The sequence below is a fragment of the Mesoplodon mirus genome (assembly GCF_964341445.2).
Source record: "Mesoplodon mirus genome assembly, chromosome: 13".
Taxonomy (NCBI): Eukaryota; Metazoa; Chordata; class Mammalia; order Artiodactyla; family Ziphiidae; genus Mesoplodon; species Mesoplodon mirus.
The window spans coordinates 20,437,485-20,453,860 of record NC_138989.1 but is presented as its reverse complement, the minus strand read 5'-3'; the positions used below and the strand labels follow the sequence as shown (position 1 = coordinate 20,453,860).

Genomic DNA, 16,376 nt, shown 5'->3' with positions numbered 1-16,376 from the left:
GGACCTAACACCAGTGTTCCCAAACTATACACCATGATGCCCCCGGGTGCCACCATGAACTCACAGGGGTGCTGTGAGATTTTTAAAAAATGTTGAGGAGACACAGTGACATCTTCCAGCCTCATGTGAACTCTTAGCTTGAGAAAGTTCACAGTTTTAACATCAGATTGAGCTACATTCTTTTTTTTGGGGGGGGGTGTGCATACAGATTGTAGTTTATTTACTTTTTTAAACATCTTTATTGGAGTATAACTGCTTCACAATGGAGCTACATTCTTTTTGATGATGCCCCATCTTTGCAAAGGTAGGTTTTCTGTGGTTGCTGTGCTAAAAAGCAAGAACTGTGACAAAATCAGTGTGGAACAGGAGATGCAGGTGGCAGAGTCCAGTTTGATGCTAAGAGTTTGAGAAGTTTGGCAGAGCCCAGCAGGCACACACACTCCCGCAGCAGTAGTTGGATTATTACTGTAATTGTAAATAAGTGTTACTTAAGAACGAAATAAAAATTTTACAATCTTTTCTCTCAATTTATGTGCATTCCTTTTTCAAGCAGCTCCTAAGTTGTCAGGATATAGCTGCTTATTAAGTGATTTGGACCTAACTGCTTAATAAATAGAGTTGTTAGGTATTCTGGCCTAGGAAATCTACAAAACAATCCTGACACTCCAAAGATACTGTGAGTTGAGAAAGTTTGGGAACCTCTGTCCTAGCATGCACCTGCAGATAAGAGGACTTGTTAAATGACCAAATTACATCCAACAAACCTGCGTGGTAGGAAGCAGTAATCCGTTTTCACAGATGGGGGCCCTAGGTCCAGAGAGAGCAAGCTACTGGTCCAAGGTCACACAGCAGAGCTGGAGGTGGGTCTGACAGCAAATTTCAGACTCTTCCCTCTACCTATGCCTGACCTGTCTGTTCTTGAAGTGGCCTGGGGTAAATGGACCAGGAGTGAAAAGACATGGCTTTGAGTCCCAGCTGGACCAAACGATGGCATTGGCAAGTGACTGTGAACAGAGGCTGCAGATGTCCAGAGCTTATACAATTTGCTTGTTGGTGCAAAGTCTTGGTCAATGGTAGAGCCCCAGAGCTTCACCCGGGAACCAGGGCTGCAGAGTCCGAGGTAGGAAGAAGACACTTTGGGGGTTAGGCAGGCTTTAGCTGGAATCCTGGGTTTTCCCCTTCCCTGCTATGTGACCTCAGGAAAGCTGCTCACCCTCTCTGGGCCTTCTCTGCCTGCTTTTTTTTTTTTTTTTTTTTTTTTAAATTTATTTATTTATTTATTTATTTTTGGCTGTGTTGGGTCTTCGTTTCTGTGTGAGGGCTTTCTCTAGCTGCGGCGAGCAGGGCCCACTCTTCATTGCAGTGCGCGGGCCTCTCATTATCTCGGCCTCTCTCGTTGTGGAGCACAGGCTCCAGACGCGCAGGCTCAGTAGTTGTGGCACACGGGCCTAGCTGCTCCGCGGCATGTGGGATCTTCCCAGACCAGGGCTCGAACCCGTGTCCCCTGCATTAGCAGGCAGACTCCCAACCACTGCGCCACCAGGGAAGCCCTCTCTGCCTGCTTTTAAGTGGACATGCAAACCATTCATGCAGTTTTGTGAGGGTTAAACGTGTGAATGTTGGGGAAGGGCTGGGCACAGCCAAGGTGCTCGTCAAATCAGGGCTGTTTCCTTGGTTCAGCAGAAGAAACATCTTAAAGCTGTTTTATTGGACTTCCCTGGTGGCAGAGTGGTTAAGAATCCGCCTGCCAATGCAGGGGACAAGCGTTCAAGCCCTGGTCTGGGAAGATCCCACATGCTGCGGAGCAACTAAGCCGTGTGCCGCAACTACTGAGCCTGCGCTCTACAGCCCACTAGCCACAACTACTGAGACCGCGTGTCACAGCTACTGAAGCCCACTTGGCTAGAGCCTGTGCTCCGCAACAAGAGAAGCCACCACAATGAGAAGCCCACGCACCGCAACGAAGAGTAGCCCCTGCTCGTCACAACTAGAGAAAGCCCGTGTGCAGCAACGAAGACCCAATGCAGCCAAAAATAAATAAATTAATTAATTTAAAAAAATAAAGCTGTTTTATGTCCAATAACCTTGTTAAAAATACTCTCAGAACCCAGATACAACCGCCCCCTCAGTCTGGGCACCTCGCTGCTAGAATCTGACTATCCTCCTGCCTCGTGTGTCATCTCCCGTCGGCCTCACCTGCCTGGATCAATGCTGGAACCCCATGCTGGGTTCTCCTGACATCTGAGAGGAGGATGGCGTGCCTCCTGACACCGAGCTTGACTCGTGAACTCATTAGCATGGGTGTCAGGAACAACTTCTCACCAGAGCTCTGCAGATCTTGGGGAAAGGCGGCGGCCCCGGAGGGACCGGGGCTGCTTCTCGGAAACCCAGCAGGTACTGCAGCCCAGAGGGTCTTTGGAGGCTGTGCCTCATTAGTGAGGTGCCTTTTCTTTCTTTTAAAAAAATATTTCCACCTTTCAGTATTTTAAAGGGGAAGTGGGAGTTGTATTTGCTTCTTGGGCTGCTGTAACAAAGTGCCACAATCAGGGGCCGTAGGACAACAGTCATTCCTTGTCTCATAGCTCTGGAGGCTAGAAGCCCTGCTCCCTCTGAAACCTCCGGAAGGAGGATGCTTCCCTGCCTCTCCCTAGCTTCTGGTGGTCTCTGGCAATTCTTGGCATCCTTGACTTGCAGGTACAACACTCCCATCACTGCCTCTGTCATCACGCGATGCTCTCCCTATGTCTGTGTCTCCATGTGAGTCCAAATTTCCCTCTTCTTGTAAGGACACCAGGTCACTGGATTAACGCCCACCGTAATCTGGTATGACCTCATCTTAACTTGATGATATCTGCAAAGACCCTATTTCCCCAAACCTCATGGTTACAGACCCTGGGGGTTAGGACTTTGACATTGTTTTTGGGGGGACACAATTAAGCCCCAAACAGGAACCAGCCAGTCAGTGTCAGAACTTGGCCCAAAGGTCTGGGGACTGGGAAGGGATGTGGTGGTGGCTAAGGGGTTAGGACCATAGACTACAATTCCACTGGGACAGCCCTGTGTGAGTTTGCGCCCTGCCACCCATGGTGAAATGATGGCGGCGCCAGGCTGGTGGAAGGGATGCTGGCCTTGGAGATCAGAGCCCTAAATCGGAATCCTAGCTCTGCCCACAAAGAAGTTTGTGACCTTAGTCATACTTCCCTTTGAGAATCAATTTCCTTTACATCCCCCCCTCCACACATGCATTTATATGTGTGTGTGCACATATATACATTCACAAAAATACATATATATATATATATATATATATATATATATAAAATCTAGTTAGCAATGTATTTTACACATGATAACTACTGTTATCTGTATTCTCCTCTGAGCTTTAGTTTCCTTAACGTATACGTGCATGTATATACACACATACTGTACACATATATACGTATATGTTCACAAATACATATAACATGCTTAGCAAAATGTCTTACACAGTTGATAGATAACAACTATTTTTATTATCTGTAAAATGAGGGCAGCTGTGTTTTATCTCAAGGTTATCCTCAATTGCATTTTATCTCCCAGATTCCCTTCAGCTCTGAAATTCTAGGACTCAGACTAAATTCTAGGACTAAGGGTTGTGTGGTCCAAGATTCCCTGTTACTTGTGCAAACAGAATAATAAGGTCTCTCCTTTTCTGTGCAGAGCTTTTTACTGCGATGAGTTCCCACTTGTCTATATTTGCTTTTGTTGCCTGTGCCTTTGGTGTCATATCTGTGAAATCACTGCCAAGACCAATGTCAGGGAGCTTTTCCCCTATGTTTTCTTCTAGAATTTTTACAGTTTCAGGTCTTACATTTAAGTCTTTAACCATTTTGAGTTGATTTTTGTGTATGGTGTCAGATAAGGGTCCAATTTCAAAGAAAACAATCAGTGAGAGAAATCTTGAATGTACTGAATGAGAGAACATATTTGCAAACCATGTATCTGATAAGGGGTTAATTTCCAAAATACATAAGGAACTCCTACAACTCAATAGCCGACAAACAAATAACCCAATTAAAAAATGGGCAAAGGACTTGAATAGACATTTCTCCAAAGAAGATATACAAATGGCCAACATGTACACGAAAGATGCTCAACGCCATGGTCATCAGGGAGATGCTAATCAAAACTACAATAAGATATCACCTCACATATGGTAGGATGGCTATTATCAAAGAAACAAAAGACAGCAAGAGTTGGTGAGGGCATGAAGAAGAGGGAACCCTTGGTGGGAATGCAAAATGGTGCAGCCGCTATGGAAAACAGTGAGAAGGTTCCTCAAACAATTAAAGATAGAACAAGCATTATGATCCAGCAATCCCTCTTCTGGGTATTTACCCCAAATAACTGAAATCAGGATCTTGAAGAGATTTTAGCACCACTGTGTTCATTGCAGCACTATTTCCACTAGCCAAGATGTGGAAACAAACATCACTGATGGATGAATGGATACAGTAAACGTGGTGTATACATACGATGGCATATCACTCAGCTTTGAAAAAGAAGGAAATTCTGCCATATGTGACAACATGGATGGACCTCGAGGATATTATGCTGAGTGAAATAAGCCAGTCACAAAAGGACAAATACTGTCTGGTTCTACTTATAGGATGCATCTAAAATAGTCAAATTCAGGGACTTCCCTGGTGGTCCAGTGGGTAAGACTCCACGCTCCCAATGCAGGGGGCCTGGGTTCGATCCCTAGTCGGGGAACTAGATCCCACATGCATGCCGCAACTAAGAGTCCGCATGCCTCAACTAAGAATCCACATGCCACAATTAAGAAGTCCACATGCCGCAACTAAGAGTCTGCATGCCACAACTAAGAGTTCGTGTGCCACAACTAAGAAGTCTGTATGCCGCAACTAAGAGCCCACATGAAACAACTAAGAGCCCGCATGCTGCAACAAAGATCCTGTGTGCCACAACTAAGACCCAGCGCTAAGTAAATAAATAAATTTTTTTTAAATGGAAATTTATTTTAAAAAATAGTCAAATTCTTACCATATGATCCAGCAATGCCACTCCTGGGCATATATCTGGACAAAACTATAATCCAAAAAGATATATGCGCCCTTATGTTCATAGCAGCACTATTCACAACAACCAAGACATGGAAACAACCTAAATGTCCATCAACAGATAAATGGATAAAGAAGATGTGGTACATATATACGATGGAATACTACTCAGCCATAAAACAGAATAAAATAATGCCATTTGGGGCAACATAGATGCAACTAGAGATTATAATGCAAAGTGAAGTAAGTCAGAAAGAGAAAGACAAATACCATATGATATCATGTATCCGTGGAATCTAAAATATGACACAAATGAACCTATCTGTGCAACAGAAACAGACTCATGGACATAGAAAACAGACTGGTGGTTGTCAAGGGGGTTGGGGGAGGGATGGGGTGGGAGGCTGGGGTCAGCAGATGTAGGCTTTTATATATGGAGTCGATAAGCAGCAAGGTCCTACTGGATGGCACAGAGAACCATGTTCAATAGCCTATGATGAACAATAATGGAAAAGTATAAAAAAAAGACTGTATATATATGTATAACTGAATCACTTTGCTGTATAGCAGTAATTAACTCAACATTGGAAATCAACTATGCTTCAATAAAAAAATCTTTTTAAAAAAGGTCAAGGGGCTTCCCTGGTGGCACAGTGGTTGAGAGTCCGCCTGCCGATGCAGGGGACGCGGGTTCGTGCCCCAGTCTGGGAAGATCCCACATGCCGCAGAGCGGCTGGGCCCATGAGCCGTGCGTGTCCGGAGCCTGTGCTCCGCAACAGGAGAGGCCACAACAGTGACAGGCCCGCGTACCACAAAAAAAAAAAAAAAAAAAAAAAGGGTCAAATTCATAGAACCAGAGAGTGAAACGGTGGCTGCCTGGGGCTGGAGGAAGGGGAAATGGGGAAATTGCTTATCAACAGGCATAAAGTTCCCATTATGCAAGGTAAGTAACTTCTAAAGATCTGCTGTACAACACCATGCCTCTGAGTTAATGATACTCTATTATACACTTAAAGATTTGCTAAAAGGGTCCATTTCATGTTGTGTTCTTACCACACCCTCCCCCTTTTTGAGAAGAGGAAATGGGAACCCAGAAACATAAATCTTCCTCTAATAAAGGAATCAGATGTCAATTAAGGAAAATCTATGAAGTAGATGATGTACACTTAAATTTTTCATTTATTTGGGTCTGTGTGATAAATCCCTTTTGTGGGCTGAGAAACCTGAATTTATGGACTACCACAGGGGACCCTGGCCTTGGCTGCCTCACAAATAGAAGGAGAGGAAGGTCTCCTCAGAGTTTGAATTTGACCATGTTCTGTTCTTTATCAGAAGCAACGAACATCTCTGCTATTAATTAATTATGTGAATGTGAATTAATGCATGTGACTGCTCAGAATGGTGCCTGGCATACAATAAGTGCTCAGTAAGTACAGGCATACCTTGTTTTATTGCACGTTGCTTTACTGTGCTTCACAGATACTGTTTTTTTTTTTACAAATTGAAGGTTTGTGGCAACCCTGCACGGTCAGATGAGGGTTAGCATTTTTTTTTTTTTAAGCAATAAAGTCTTTTAAAATTAAGGTACATACTTTTTTTTTTTTTTAGACGTAATGCTATAGCACACTTAATAGATTACAGTATAGGCTAAATGTAACTTTTATATACACTAGGAAAACCAAAATTTTGCTTTATTGCAATATTTTCTTTTATTGTGTTGGTCTGGAACTGAACCCACAGTATCTCTGAGGTCTGCCTGTATCTGTTTATCCCATGGAAAAGGACAAGGATTTTCTTGCTTTCCAATTGTCTTCCAAACAGTGAATGCTTTTGTCCATCTAAATGGCAGGGCTGCTTGTTTGTGGCCATGAAAAAACTCCACAAAGCCTGTTTTGATACTTGTGAGAAGTGACAAAACACAGCTACTTCAGGAGAGAGTCACGTCCTTAAGTTACACTCTGTTCATCACATAAGATGTAGTTTACAATAAACATAAACATACAATAAACATCTATTCTTTTGTTGTTGTTTAAAGTCTGATTCCCCAGCACTATCGAGACCTCAGTGCAGCTCTGGGAGCTTGGGCTGCCTGTGCCCTTAATGGATCTCTTCAAAAAACACTCATAAAATAGCAGTGCAGCTGACATCTCTAAACCCCAGGTATCGTGTGAGGCTTTGTTCCTTCTGCAGAGCCTCACGCTTTTCTTAAGCAATGGGTCCGATCCCTGTCAGCACATCAGAAACCTTGGGAAGCTTTTGAAACTCACGATACACCCCAGACCAATTGCATCCGAATCTCCAGGGTGTTTTAAAACATCCTAGATGATTCCCATGCGCCATCGAGGCTGAGACCCCCCACCCTCCGCCCCAGACCCCTGCTCTCCACCTCCTCTGCCTGGTGAGAATATGCAGTTACTCTTCCATTCTCAGAGTGACCTTGGAAGCCTTTTTTTGAGTTCTTATGGTAGAGAACCCCCCAAAGTGTTTTTTTAACCAAACGTTTGCTTTGATGGCCCCGTAGAAGAGGTCAAAGAGAGTCTAAATCACTCTATTTACTGCCCTGCGGACTGCTCAATTTTAATCACTTAGAGTCAGGCAGGCCTGGGTTTGCCTCTGGCCTCCTTCTTTTTTTTTTTTTTTTTTCTTTTTGCGGTATGCGGGCCTCTCACCGCTGTGGCCTCTCCCGTCCCGGAGCACAGGCTCCGGACGCGCAGGCCCAGCGGCCATGGCTCACGGGCCCAGCCGCTCCGCGGCATATGGGATCCTCCCAGACCGGGGCACGAACCCGTATCCCCTGCATCGGCAGGCGGACTCTCAACCACTGCGCCACCAGGGACTGCCCTCCTTCTTAACTGACTAGCTGTGTGATCTGGGGCCACGATTTCACCTCTTTGAACCTTAGTATCCTCTTTGGAAGATGGAGACAGTACTGCCATGCTCACAAAGCTACCCAAGGAAGAAGAGAGGGAAATCTGGTAAAGGACTCAGCACACTGCCTGATAAACTTACCATAACTGTTAGAGTAGCCATGCCCTCAATCCCTGTTAGCTATTGTTGGGGGACAGCGATAATAAACGCTCCCAAGAGTGGGTACCGCCTCCTAGGAGCCCAGCCCTCCACCGGGAGTAAGAAGAAGCCAACCCCCAGATGCATCCCAGAGGCTCAAGCCAATAAAGAGGACTCACAAACACAGTGGGGCAGGCGAGAGGTCCAGATGGGCGTGCCGGTTTCACGGCTGTAGCAGGTCAGGAGGGAGCTCCCTTCCAGCACGAAGCCCGTGTTGCAGGTGTACTGGATGGTGGTGCCCACCAGCAGCACGGGGTCCGAAATCAAGCGGGTCGAGTGGTCTACTTCCCCGGGATCGGTGCAGTACATAACTACACGAGATGAAACCAAACCAGGTGGGTGTTAGGGCCTGATGACCACTGGTTTGCTGAGAACTACAGAATGATCTAGAACATTTCCTCACTTAGTTCTTTCCCTGTTTGAAAGACACTGCATGCGGCTGGAGAACAGGCCAGGACAAAAGAGACTTGAATTTAATTTTCACTTTTAGGAATTTGCCCAAAGAAATGTTTGCATCAGGGCCCAAAGACCCACATACAAGGCTGCACATTGCACATAATAATATTATACTTGTAATGGTTAAAAAGCAATCCTTTAACAGAAGAGGAGTTAAATATCAGGCAGCAACCATTCCATGAAATCCTGACCAACCACGAATGAGAACAAAGTGCTCTTTCCCACTGCTTTCTTTGTAGTACTTAACTATAGGAAAATAAGCATCCATTACATTCTTTCATTCATTCACTCATTCATTTATTTGGTCTCACCGTGTCGCTTGTGGGATCTTAGTTCCCTGACCAGGGATCGAATCCCAGGCCCAGGGCAGTGAAAGCACGGAGTACTAACCACCGGACTGCTAGTGAAGTCTTAAGTGTCCATTACTTTTAAGTTAAAAAGTCAATATAGATAAAAGGAGAATAATAAACCAATTAAAAAGGAATGAAGTATGGAAAAGAGAGAAACTGAGTTTTAAATTGACAACTGTAATGTAAATTTTGCACTGTGACTCATGATACACTATTGTTAATATTTATGCAGAGAGGAAACATCTTAAGACTAAATAAAACCTATTTCTCATTGTGCTGCAAAAATAAAAATAAAAAGGAATGAAGTAGATCACATGTGTGATATGAAAAGATGTCTATTTCTGAATTGAAGAAAAAAGCTGTTGCAAGGCAGTTTCTAGAAACTGATGCCTATTATGGTAAAATATCTGTATCTGCAGCTATTTCTATATGTGTATCCATATATATCTCAACATACACAATACACACACACATGCGTATTTACGTATGTGTGTAACAGACAGATACATACATATGCAATTGGAATAAGACAGAATAAACTTTTGAGAGTGGCCTCATTGCTAGAGAGCAGACCATAGGGATTTTCACTTTCTACCTCATTATTTTACTACCACTTGATTACCGTATATTTGTTACTGGCACAATTTTAAGATACAGTTATATATTTACATCTTTTAATGTCAAGAGTGGAGCTTAACCAATAAAAGGTGAACATTCAGGGACTTCTAGGTGGGACCCCACTGTTCTAGGAGGTTCTTCTGCTCTCATTTCACTAGAAGAGAAGCATTTTGGTGGGTCTGTTGTCTTGAACGCAGAGTGAGCGTGGCACCCAGCCTGGGAACATAAACACACAGGCACACAACAGGCCCAATACACATTTATTTGCTCTACTTTGGGCCTTTTCTTGGCAAAAATTGAGGCAGGGGAGGGGACCCCCCCCATAGAGAGCTAGTTATGTCCCCTCCAAGCCTTTAAAAATGTTTAAAAAATAATGATGATGATGTAGACTGCATTGGTGGGTTCGTGATGGATCTCTCTTAATTGTACATCTCACTGTCCATTTTTATTTTCTATCACAATCCACACACATACACACACCCCACATTCTGTTGCAGAACAAATCGATGTGTTTGTGTAGCTGGTTTTATGGACCTTCAGCGAGTTCTTTCATGTTTCCCACCATTATAATTTTCCTTGATGTTGGAATGTTTATGACAGGAATTGTATGTAGTCCCCCCATGCTCTCCTTCCCTGACAGCCTCTTTCTCTGCAGCACTTAATATTTCTTCTTGGGCAATTGGTGACTTAAGTCATGCTGAACAGATCTACCAAAGTATCACCAAGGATCCAAGGATTCCCAGGAAGAAGGCTGCAGACTAGAGTTTTATGTAGGAGGTGGGAAGCAAATGGAGGAGGGGAGAGGCCAAATTTAGCTCCCCCCACCCCGATACTAAGACATCAGGGTAGAAACCATTAGAGGCACTTCCTGTCGCTACCCCTCTTCAAGACGCTAAACTCAGCTATCACTAGACCCACTTGGCCTGCACTGAGGCCAGCACTCAGGGGAGCAGGCAGAAGGAACCAGGGGACTGGGGGGGATGCTGTCTGGATAAAGTCAGCTACCTACCAGTGTCTACTTCAATGTAAATGCAAGAGAAAGACCACTGAAGGTTTAGAAACAAGGAGAAGTTTTCTTGTTTCTCTAGATACCTTCACTAAGGCATTGCCAGAAAATTCAAGCTACTTCTTTTAAAAAATTATCATCGATCAAACTATTTCCATTTTGGAAATGCTGAGAAAATAAAACGTGCCTTAAAAAAAAAAAAGTTGGCTACCTACCATAGGGGTTTTGAACTGGGGCTCCTAGGGCCAACTTAGATTTGTTTTGCTTGGCTGCTGCAGGTATTTTAACGACTTGAATTTGAATGATGTTTTTACACAGGCTACATATATTCCTGCTGACTGCAGTCCACACCATTCCCTAATGTCTCACACCCAGCCTGCTTTACTTATTTCCATTATCTGCCAGGCTTTTGAAACCACCTGAGTCTGAGATCCCTGCCCTTGGGCTACAAAACGACATTGGTGAACAGCACCGGTGTGTTGGTGGAATAGAAGAGAGGCCAGATTCTACACTGAATAGCTCCTCTGCATCCATGCAAAAAAATACTCCATGGGAGGGATTTTCCATCCAATGACCTAGAGGAAAACAACAAGACTACTCTTACTTTTCTCACAAAATGGGGGATCGCTGCTCCAGCTGAGGTCCCACTGGCAGGTGAGGGTGTCGCTCCCCACGATGTCATAGCCGGGGTCACACTGGTAGGTGATTCTGGCTCCCCTCACGAGCTCTGTATGAGAAGTGGTTTTCCAACCATTCTGGATCTCAGGCAAATCTGAGCAGGAGTCGTTCCTTGACACCTCTTTAAAACAAAAACATCATCCTTAGATGCGGAGGTGGCCTTGTTGCTGGGGGTTCCTTTTATGAATGTCAGACGAAAGAGAAAATAGAAGAAAAAGTCCCCAGAAGTAAGCAACACAACTTCTGAAATCCCTTAACCTGCAAGAACTCTTCTCTAGGGGGATTTTACAATGACTTCTTCCCATTTTGGATGTGGAACCTCCAGCCAAGCCATCAGAGGACTGCAGCCCCAGCTGATATCTTGACTATAACCTCATGACAGGCCCCAAATCAGGACCGCCCAGTATTAACTCCTGAATTCCTGACTCACAGAAACTGTGAGATAGTGAACGTTTATTGTTAATTTGGGGGGGTCATCTGTTACGTAGCAATAGGTTGCTACTATACTCAGCCTTATCCTAAGAATGTCCATAAATCTATGGGTTTGATGGATTAGTCATATACATTTTTGTAATGTAGACTAAGATAAACACGTAACTATTAAGAAAGAAATAATTATTGGTTGCATTCTTCAAATCACATCGCCTACCATCAGCGAACATTAACCATACTCCAGAAAATGCTACACACAGCTTATCGTCACAGAATCTTCCTCTGGAATAATTCTGTTTTCCCCCTGCAAACCTTTGTTACTAAGGTAGCAATCCAAAGCCCACTATTATCACTCTCGCTTCTAAGTGCGCACTGCACAGATTTTGAGAAGAGGGCTAATTATGCCATGTAATTAATTTGCGGCTCTTATGTGCTTCTGGGGAAAGCAAAGCACCTCCATTGTCTGCAGGAAAGTCATTCTGAGAAACAAGCAATGGCTTTTCCCGGGATTTCATCATGATTTTATTTGGGGGAAGGAGATCTCCTGGGTGTCCGCAAGAAGAAGGGGAGCGGGAAATGGCTTCTAGAATTGCTTCGTGGGGAACAGGAGCCTCTATTTTTAGGCCTCTGAAAAATCAGCCAAGCCCTGGATTTGGGACACAGCTGCAAATGTTCAAACTCTGGATGAAAGAGGAGAAATGGGGGCAAATACGGGATATGTGGTCTGCCTTGTGCCAGATGCTTTGGGACTGAGAAAGGTTTGCTTGTCTGACTTTTCAAGATGAGCCGGCATGGCTATACATTTCCATGGGCCCTCCCGTCTCCTCCGTAGCATTCATCGCATTTGTCATTCTCAGCGGCTGCCACCATGCAGCAGAGCCTTGATTCAAACCTTGGCCCCACTGTCTACTAACTGGGTGGTTTTGGCTAAGTCACTTAACCTTCTGTTCTTCAGTTCCCAGACTCTACCCCCAGAGACCCTGATTCAGGAGTCTGCATGTTCACCAAACACCCTAGGCAGAGCTTCTGGAATTATCTGTTCCTATGAACCTTTGTTAACTTTGCTTAGAATGAGAAAACTGGCCCAGGAGTCAGAGAACTTCCCTTCTAATCCTCTTTCTTTATTTTAGAAGCTGTGTGACTCCAGTCATGTCAATAAACGTCTCTGAGCCTCACTGTCCTCAATCAGAGAATGGAGACAAGAATCATGACCCTGACCCTAGAGGCAAGATGAAAACTAATTAATGTGCAGGATACGAGAGAATAACACTAAGACAAGTTATATGGTTTCATTGATTTGTTTGACTAAGATGTTGTGAGTGCGTACTATGTGCCAGGCACCAGGAATATAGAGATCTGAAGTCATGGTTCCATGCTCACAGTCAAGATCAGCACCATGGTACAACTTTTGGGCAAAAGAAATACCTAAATGTACTGAATACATACCACCACTTCACAGTCTTATGCTCATGGCAGACATCACTAATCAACCATAGCAATCTCTGTCTTTGAATCAAGCTGAAACCTCCCAATCCTTCTCAACACAACATTCCAGGGAGCCACTGTCATTTGATTGGAGTTGACCTACAATATGGAACTTATTTATTATCCTGGGATTAGAGGAATAAACATACAAGTGACCAATATCTCTTTGAAAAACACTGCTTGCTTATCTCTGCTTTTTAATTCCCTTCCCTCCCACGCACTTGACGACAGACAACAGCAAAACATAAGAAGCAGTGAGAAGAATGGGCCTTTGCTTCTGTCTGTGCAAAGGAGAATTATGGGAAGTCAGAACCATGTAGGCCCAGTGTTCTTACATGGAAGGTTCTGACAGCAATCAGAGCAGATAAGCCTCGGCCACTTTCCAGAGCTGGGGTCAGGCCTTGAGATCAGTGTAGGAGCTTTAGTATTCTCTAGATGAGGGGCTTCCCTGGTGGCGCAGTGGTTAAGAATCCACCTGCCAATGCAGGCAACATGGGTTTGAGCCCAGGTCCAGGAAGATCCCACATGCCGCAGGGCAATTAAGCCCGTGCGCCACAGCTACTGAGCCTGTGCTCTAGAGCCCACAAGCCACAACTACTGAAGCCCGTGTGCCTAGAGCCCGTGTTCCAGCACAAGAGAAGACACCACAGTGAGAAGCCTGCACACCGCAACAAAGAGTAGCCCCCGCTTGCCGCAACTAGAGAAAGCCCGTACGCAGCAACGAAGACCCAACGCAGCCAAAAAAGAAAAAACGAATTCTCTAGATGACAACAGAAACCCCTAACCCTTCCATCTGATCCCTCTACTGGATGGGAGTTGCATCTGTGTCTGGTTAAATCTAGACCCAGGGTAGCAAATACCTCTCCCGTGCCCATGACAGACATCGCTAATCAATCACGGCATTCTTTTCCACTGACTTCAGGCATGGCCTCCTCTGAAAACAACATGGTCTTCAATCCAGGTAGTCACTGGCAATTGATTGACATCAGAATTAAATACAAAGGCCCACTTTCCTTCTCTGTGAAATTAACCTGTGTTTCTTTAAGAGAAATAAGAAAAAAGTTGAGTTGTTCTCCCTTTTTGTGTTACCCATATTAGCCAGGCTGTGTACCCCTGGGAAGCACTCTCTGAAATCCTGTGCTCATCAGCATATGATCCTGATATTGTCTGTTAATGGGACTCTTCCATTTTCACTCACTGGCTCAAGGGCAGGGAGAGAATTCTATTCATTCCTGTATCCTGATGACTAGGACAGGGCCTAGCATGAAATTTTGTGAACCAAACTCTCTGGAAAATGGAGATAATGCGTTTGAAGATGAAATAAAATAATATATGTAAGAGTGCTTGCCAACCGCAAATTGTCACATGAATCTAAGTTTCAGCTTCAATTAACAAGAGCACCTCCTCTTCAGAATATTGCCAAACTGAACAATGGCCGGGCTTTCTGGTCAACCTTGGGCAGCCTTGGATAGAGTCATATTTCTGCCATCAAGCTGAATGCAGTTTTGCAAGACTGACTCGGGCACCAGAGGAGACAAATGAGCACAAATATGACCTCATCTTCCAGTAGGGAGGGAGGCGGGGAGGAAAGGTCTAAGGAGACAGACTGAAGCCAAGTCACCAGAAACTTTCCCTCCAAAGGCAGCTGACTCTGGAGGGCATGTCGCCTGGACAGCCTCTGCCCAGGGCATCCCCTAGTGAACAACGCATGGAAAGTGGCAGCAGTTACACTCTGAACATACCCAGCATCGCCACCAAGGGTAAAAAGACCCCCGAGTCACATAAAAAAACATCAGTGCTTGTGATCGCTTCTCTGAGAGGTACCTGCAGAGCAGAGCGGGGACAGGAAGTGTCCACCAGCTGAAAATAAAAAAAAGCAAGAGACTTATTTTCACATGCATGAGGCTCCTTGAGACAGCCAATGGTCAGGGAACTAGCTTGTATTCTGGAGGCAGGAGGAGATACAAAGAGAACACTTTGTATGAGCTAGAGATGGGCAAATCGTCAAGCCAAGGGGAAGAACCAAAGACACGGAATCGTGCTCAAGCCAGAGGGTCTTTGGTGGTGGCAGAGAGACTTGGCAGGATCAGTCCTCCTTTTCCCGGTTCCATCTTGGAGATCAAGACGTCAACCTCTTCCCTGGGGGGTGCAAGCAAGTCCCGTAACTGCTGGCTGAATCCTGCCCATTGAAATCCTCAGGAGGCAAGCACCCACCATCCTGGATGCCAAAAGAAGTTAGGTCTTCTCTACCTAACACTGTGTCTCCCAGGTTCTCTGCTATTGCCAAAAATATTGGGGGTAGAGAAACCCTAAGAGCTGGAAGCCTGGATGTGAGCCTCAGGTCCGCCCCTGATGATCAAGTCCCTCATCCTTGGTGGTCCAGGGCTTCTTGTGCTGTGACGAGACAGGGCTGGACCAGACACTCTGTCAGTTCAAGTCCCTTCCAGGGCTGGGATCAGTGGGACTTCACAGTGTTCTGGTCCCCCGACTGCTGGCGAGGACAGCAGCTTGGACTAGGGTGGTGGACGTGGATAGACGGAGAAGAGGACTTGGATCTGAGACAGATTGTAGCAGTAGAGCTGAGAGGAGGGACTGGATACAGGGGAAGCAGCCTGAGAAACCAGGAGGGTCGTGGTCCCGCCTCTGGGCTGGGCAGACAGCAGGAGCAGTGAGAGGTGGTGAGGGCAGGGGGGCAAAGAGGTCGCTCTGCTCTGTCCGTGCTAAACCCGAGCTGCCAGTGAGACGTGCAAGAGCGCGGTGAGCAGGGAGCTGGAGAGATCTGGAGTTCACGGGAGAGGTCAAGGCTGTAGGTACAAACTAGGGGTCAATGGAATATAGATAAGCATTGTTTAAAACCATGGGCCTGGAGGACAGCACACAGAGAGAAGGCAGGACAGGGTCCAGGATGGGACCCTCCAAGGTTTAGAGCTTGAGCAGAGCAGAGGAGGGGGATGGAGCCAGGACTGAATAAGGGGGAGTTTCAGGGTGAGGAGTGAGGAGGGAAGGGTGTGGGTGGATGAAATAATTAAGAAGGGGGTACTGGATGGTCACGTGTGAACTTAGTTTGAACTTTATAGCAGGATTTTTTTTTTTTTGTGGTATGCAGGCCTCTCACTGTTGCGGCCTCTCCCATTGTGGAGCACAGGCTCCGGACGCACAGGCTCAGCAGCCACAGCTCACGGGCCCAGCCGCTCCGCGGAATGTGGGATCTTCCCGGACCGGGAC

General features: G+C 45.4%; 1 protein-coding gene across 1 annotated transcript in view; it reads right to left on the bottom strand.

Annotated features, from left to right (window-relative positions):
* Positions 1 to 16,376, bottom strand: part of SEZ6L (seizure related 6 homolog like) — a gene marked incomplete at its 5' end in the record, with an annotated part of 203,270 nt that overhangs the window by 18,622 nt on the left and 168,272 nt on the right. Inside the window, 2 exons of the mRNA XM_082641571.1 lie at positions 8,246 to 8,437; positions 11,161 to 11,355. Coding sequence (XP_082497697.1) covers positions 8,246 to 8,437; positions 11,161 to 11,355 — 387 coding nt within the window. The remainder of the gene's footprint in view (positions 1 to 8,245; positions 8,438 to 11,160; positions 11,356 to 16,376) is intronic.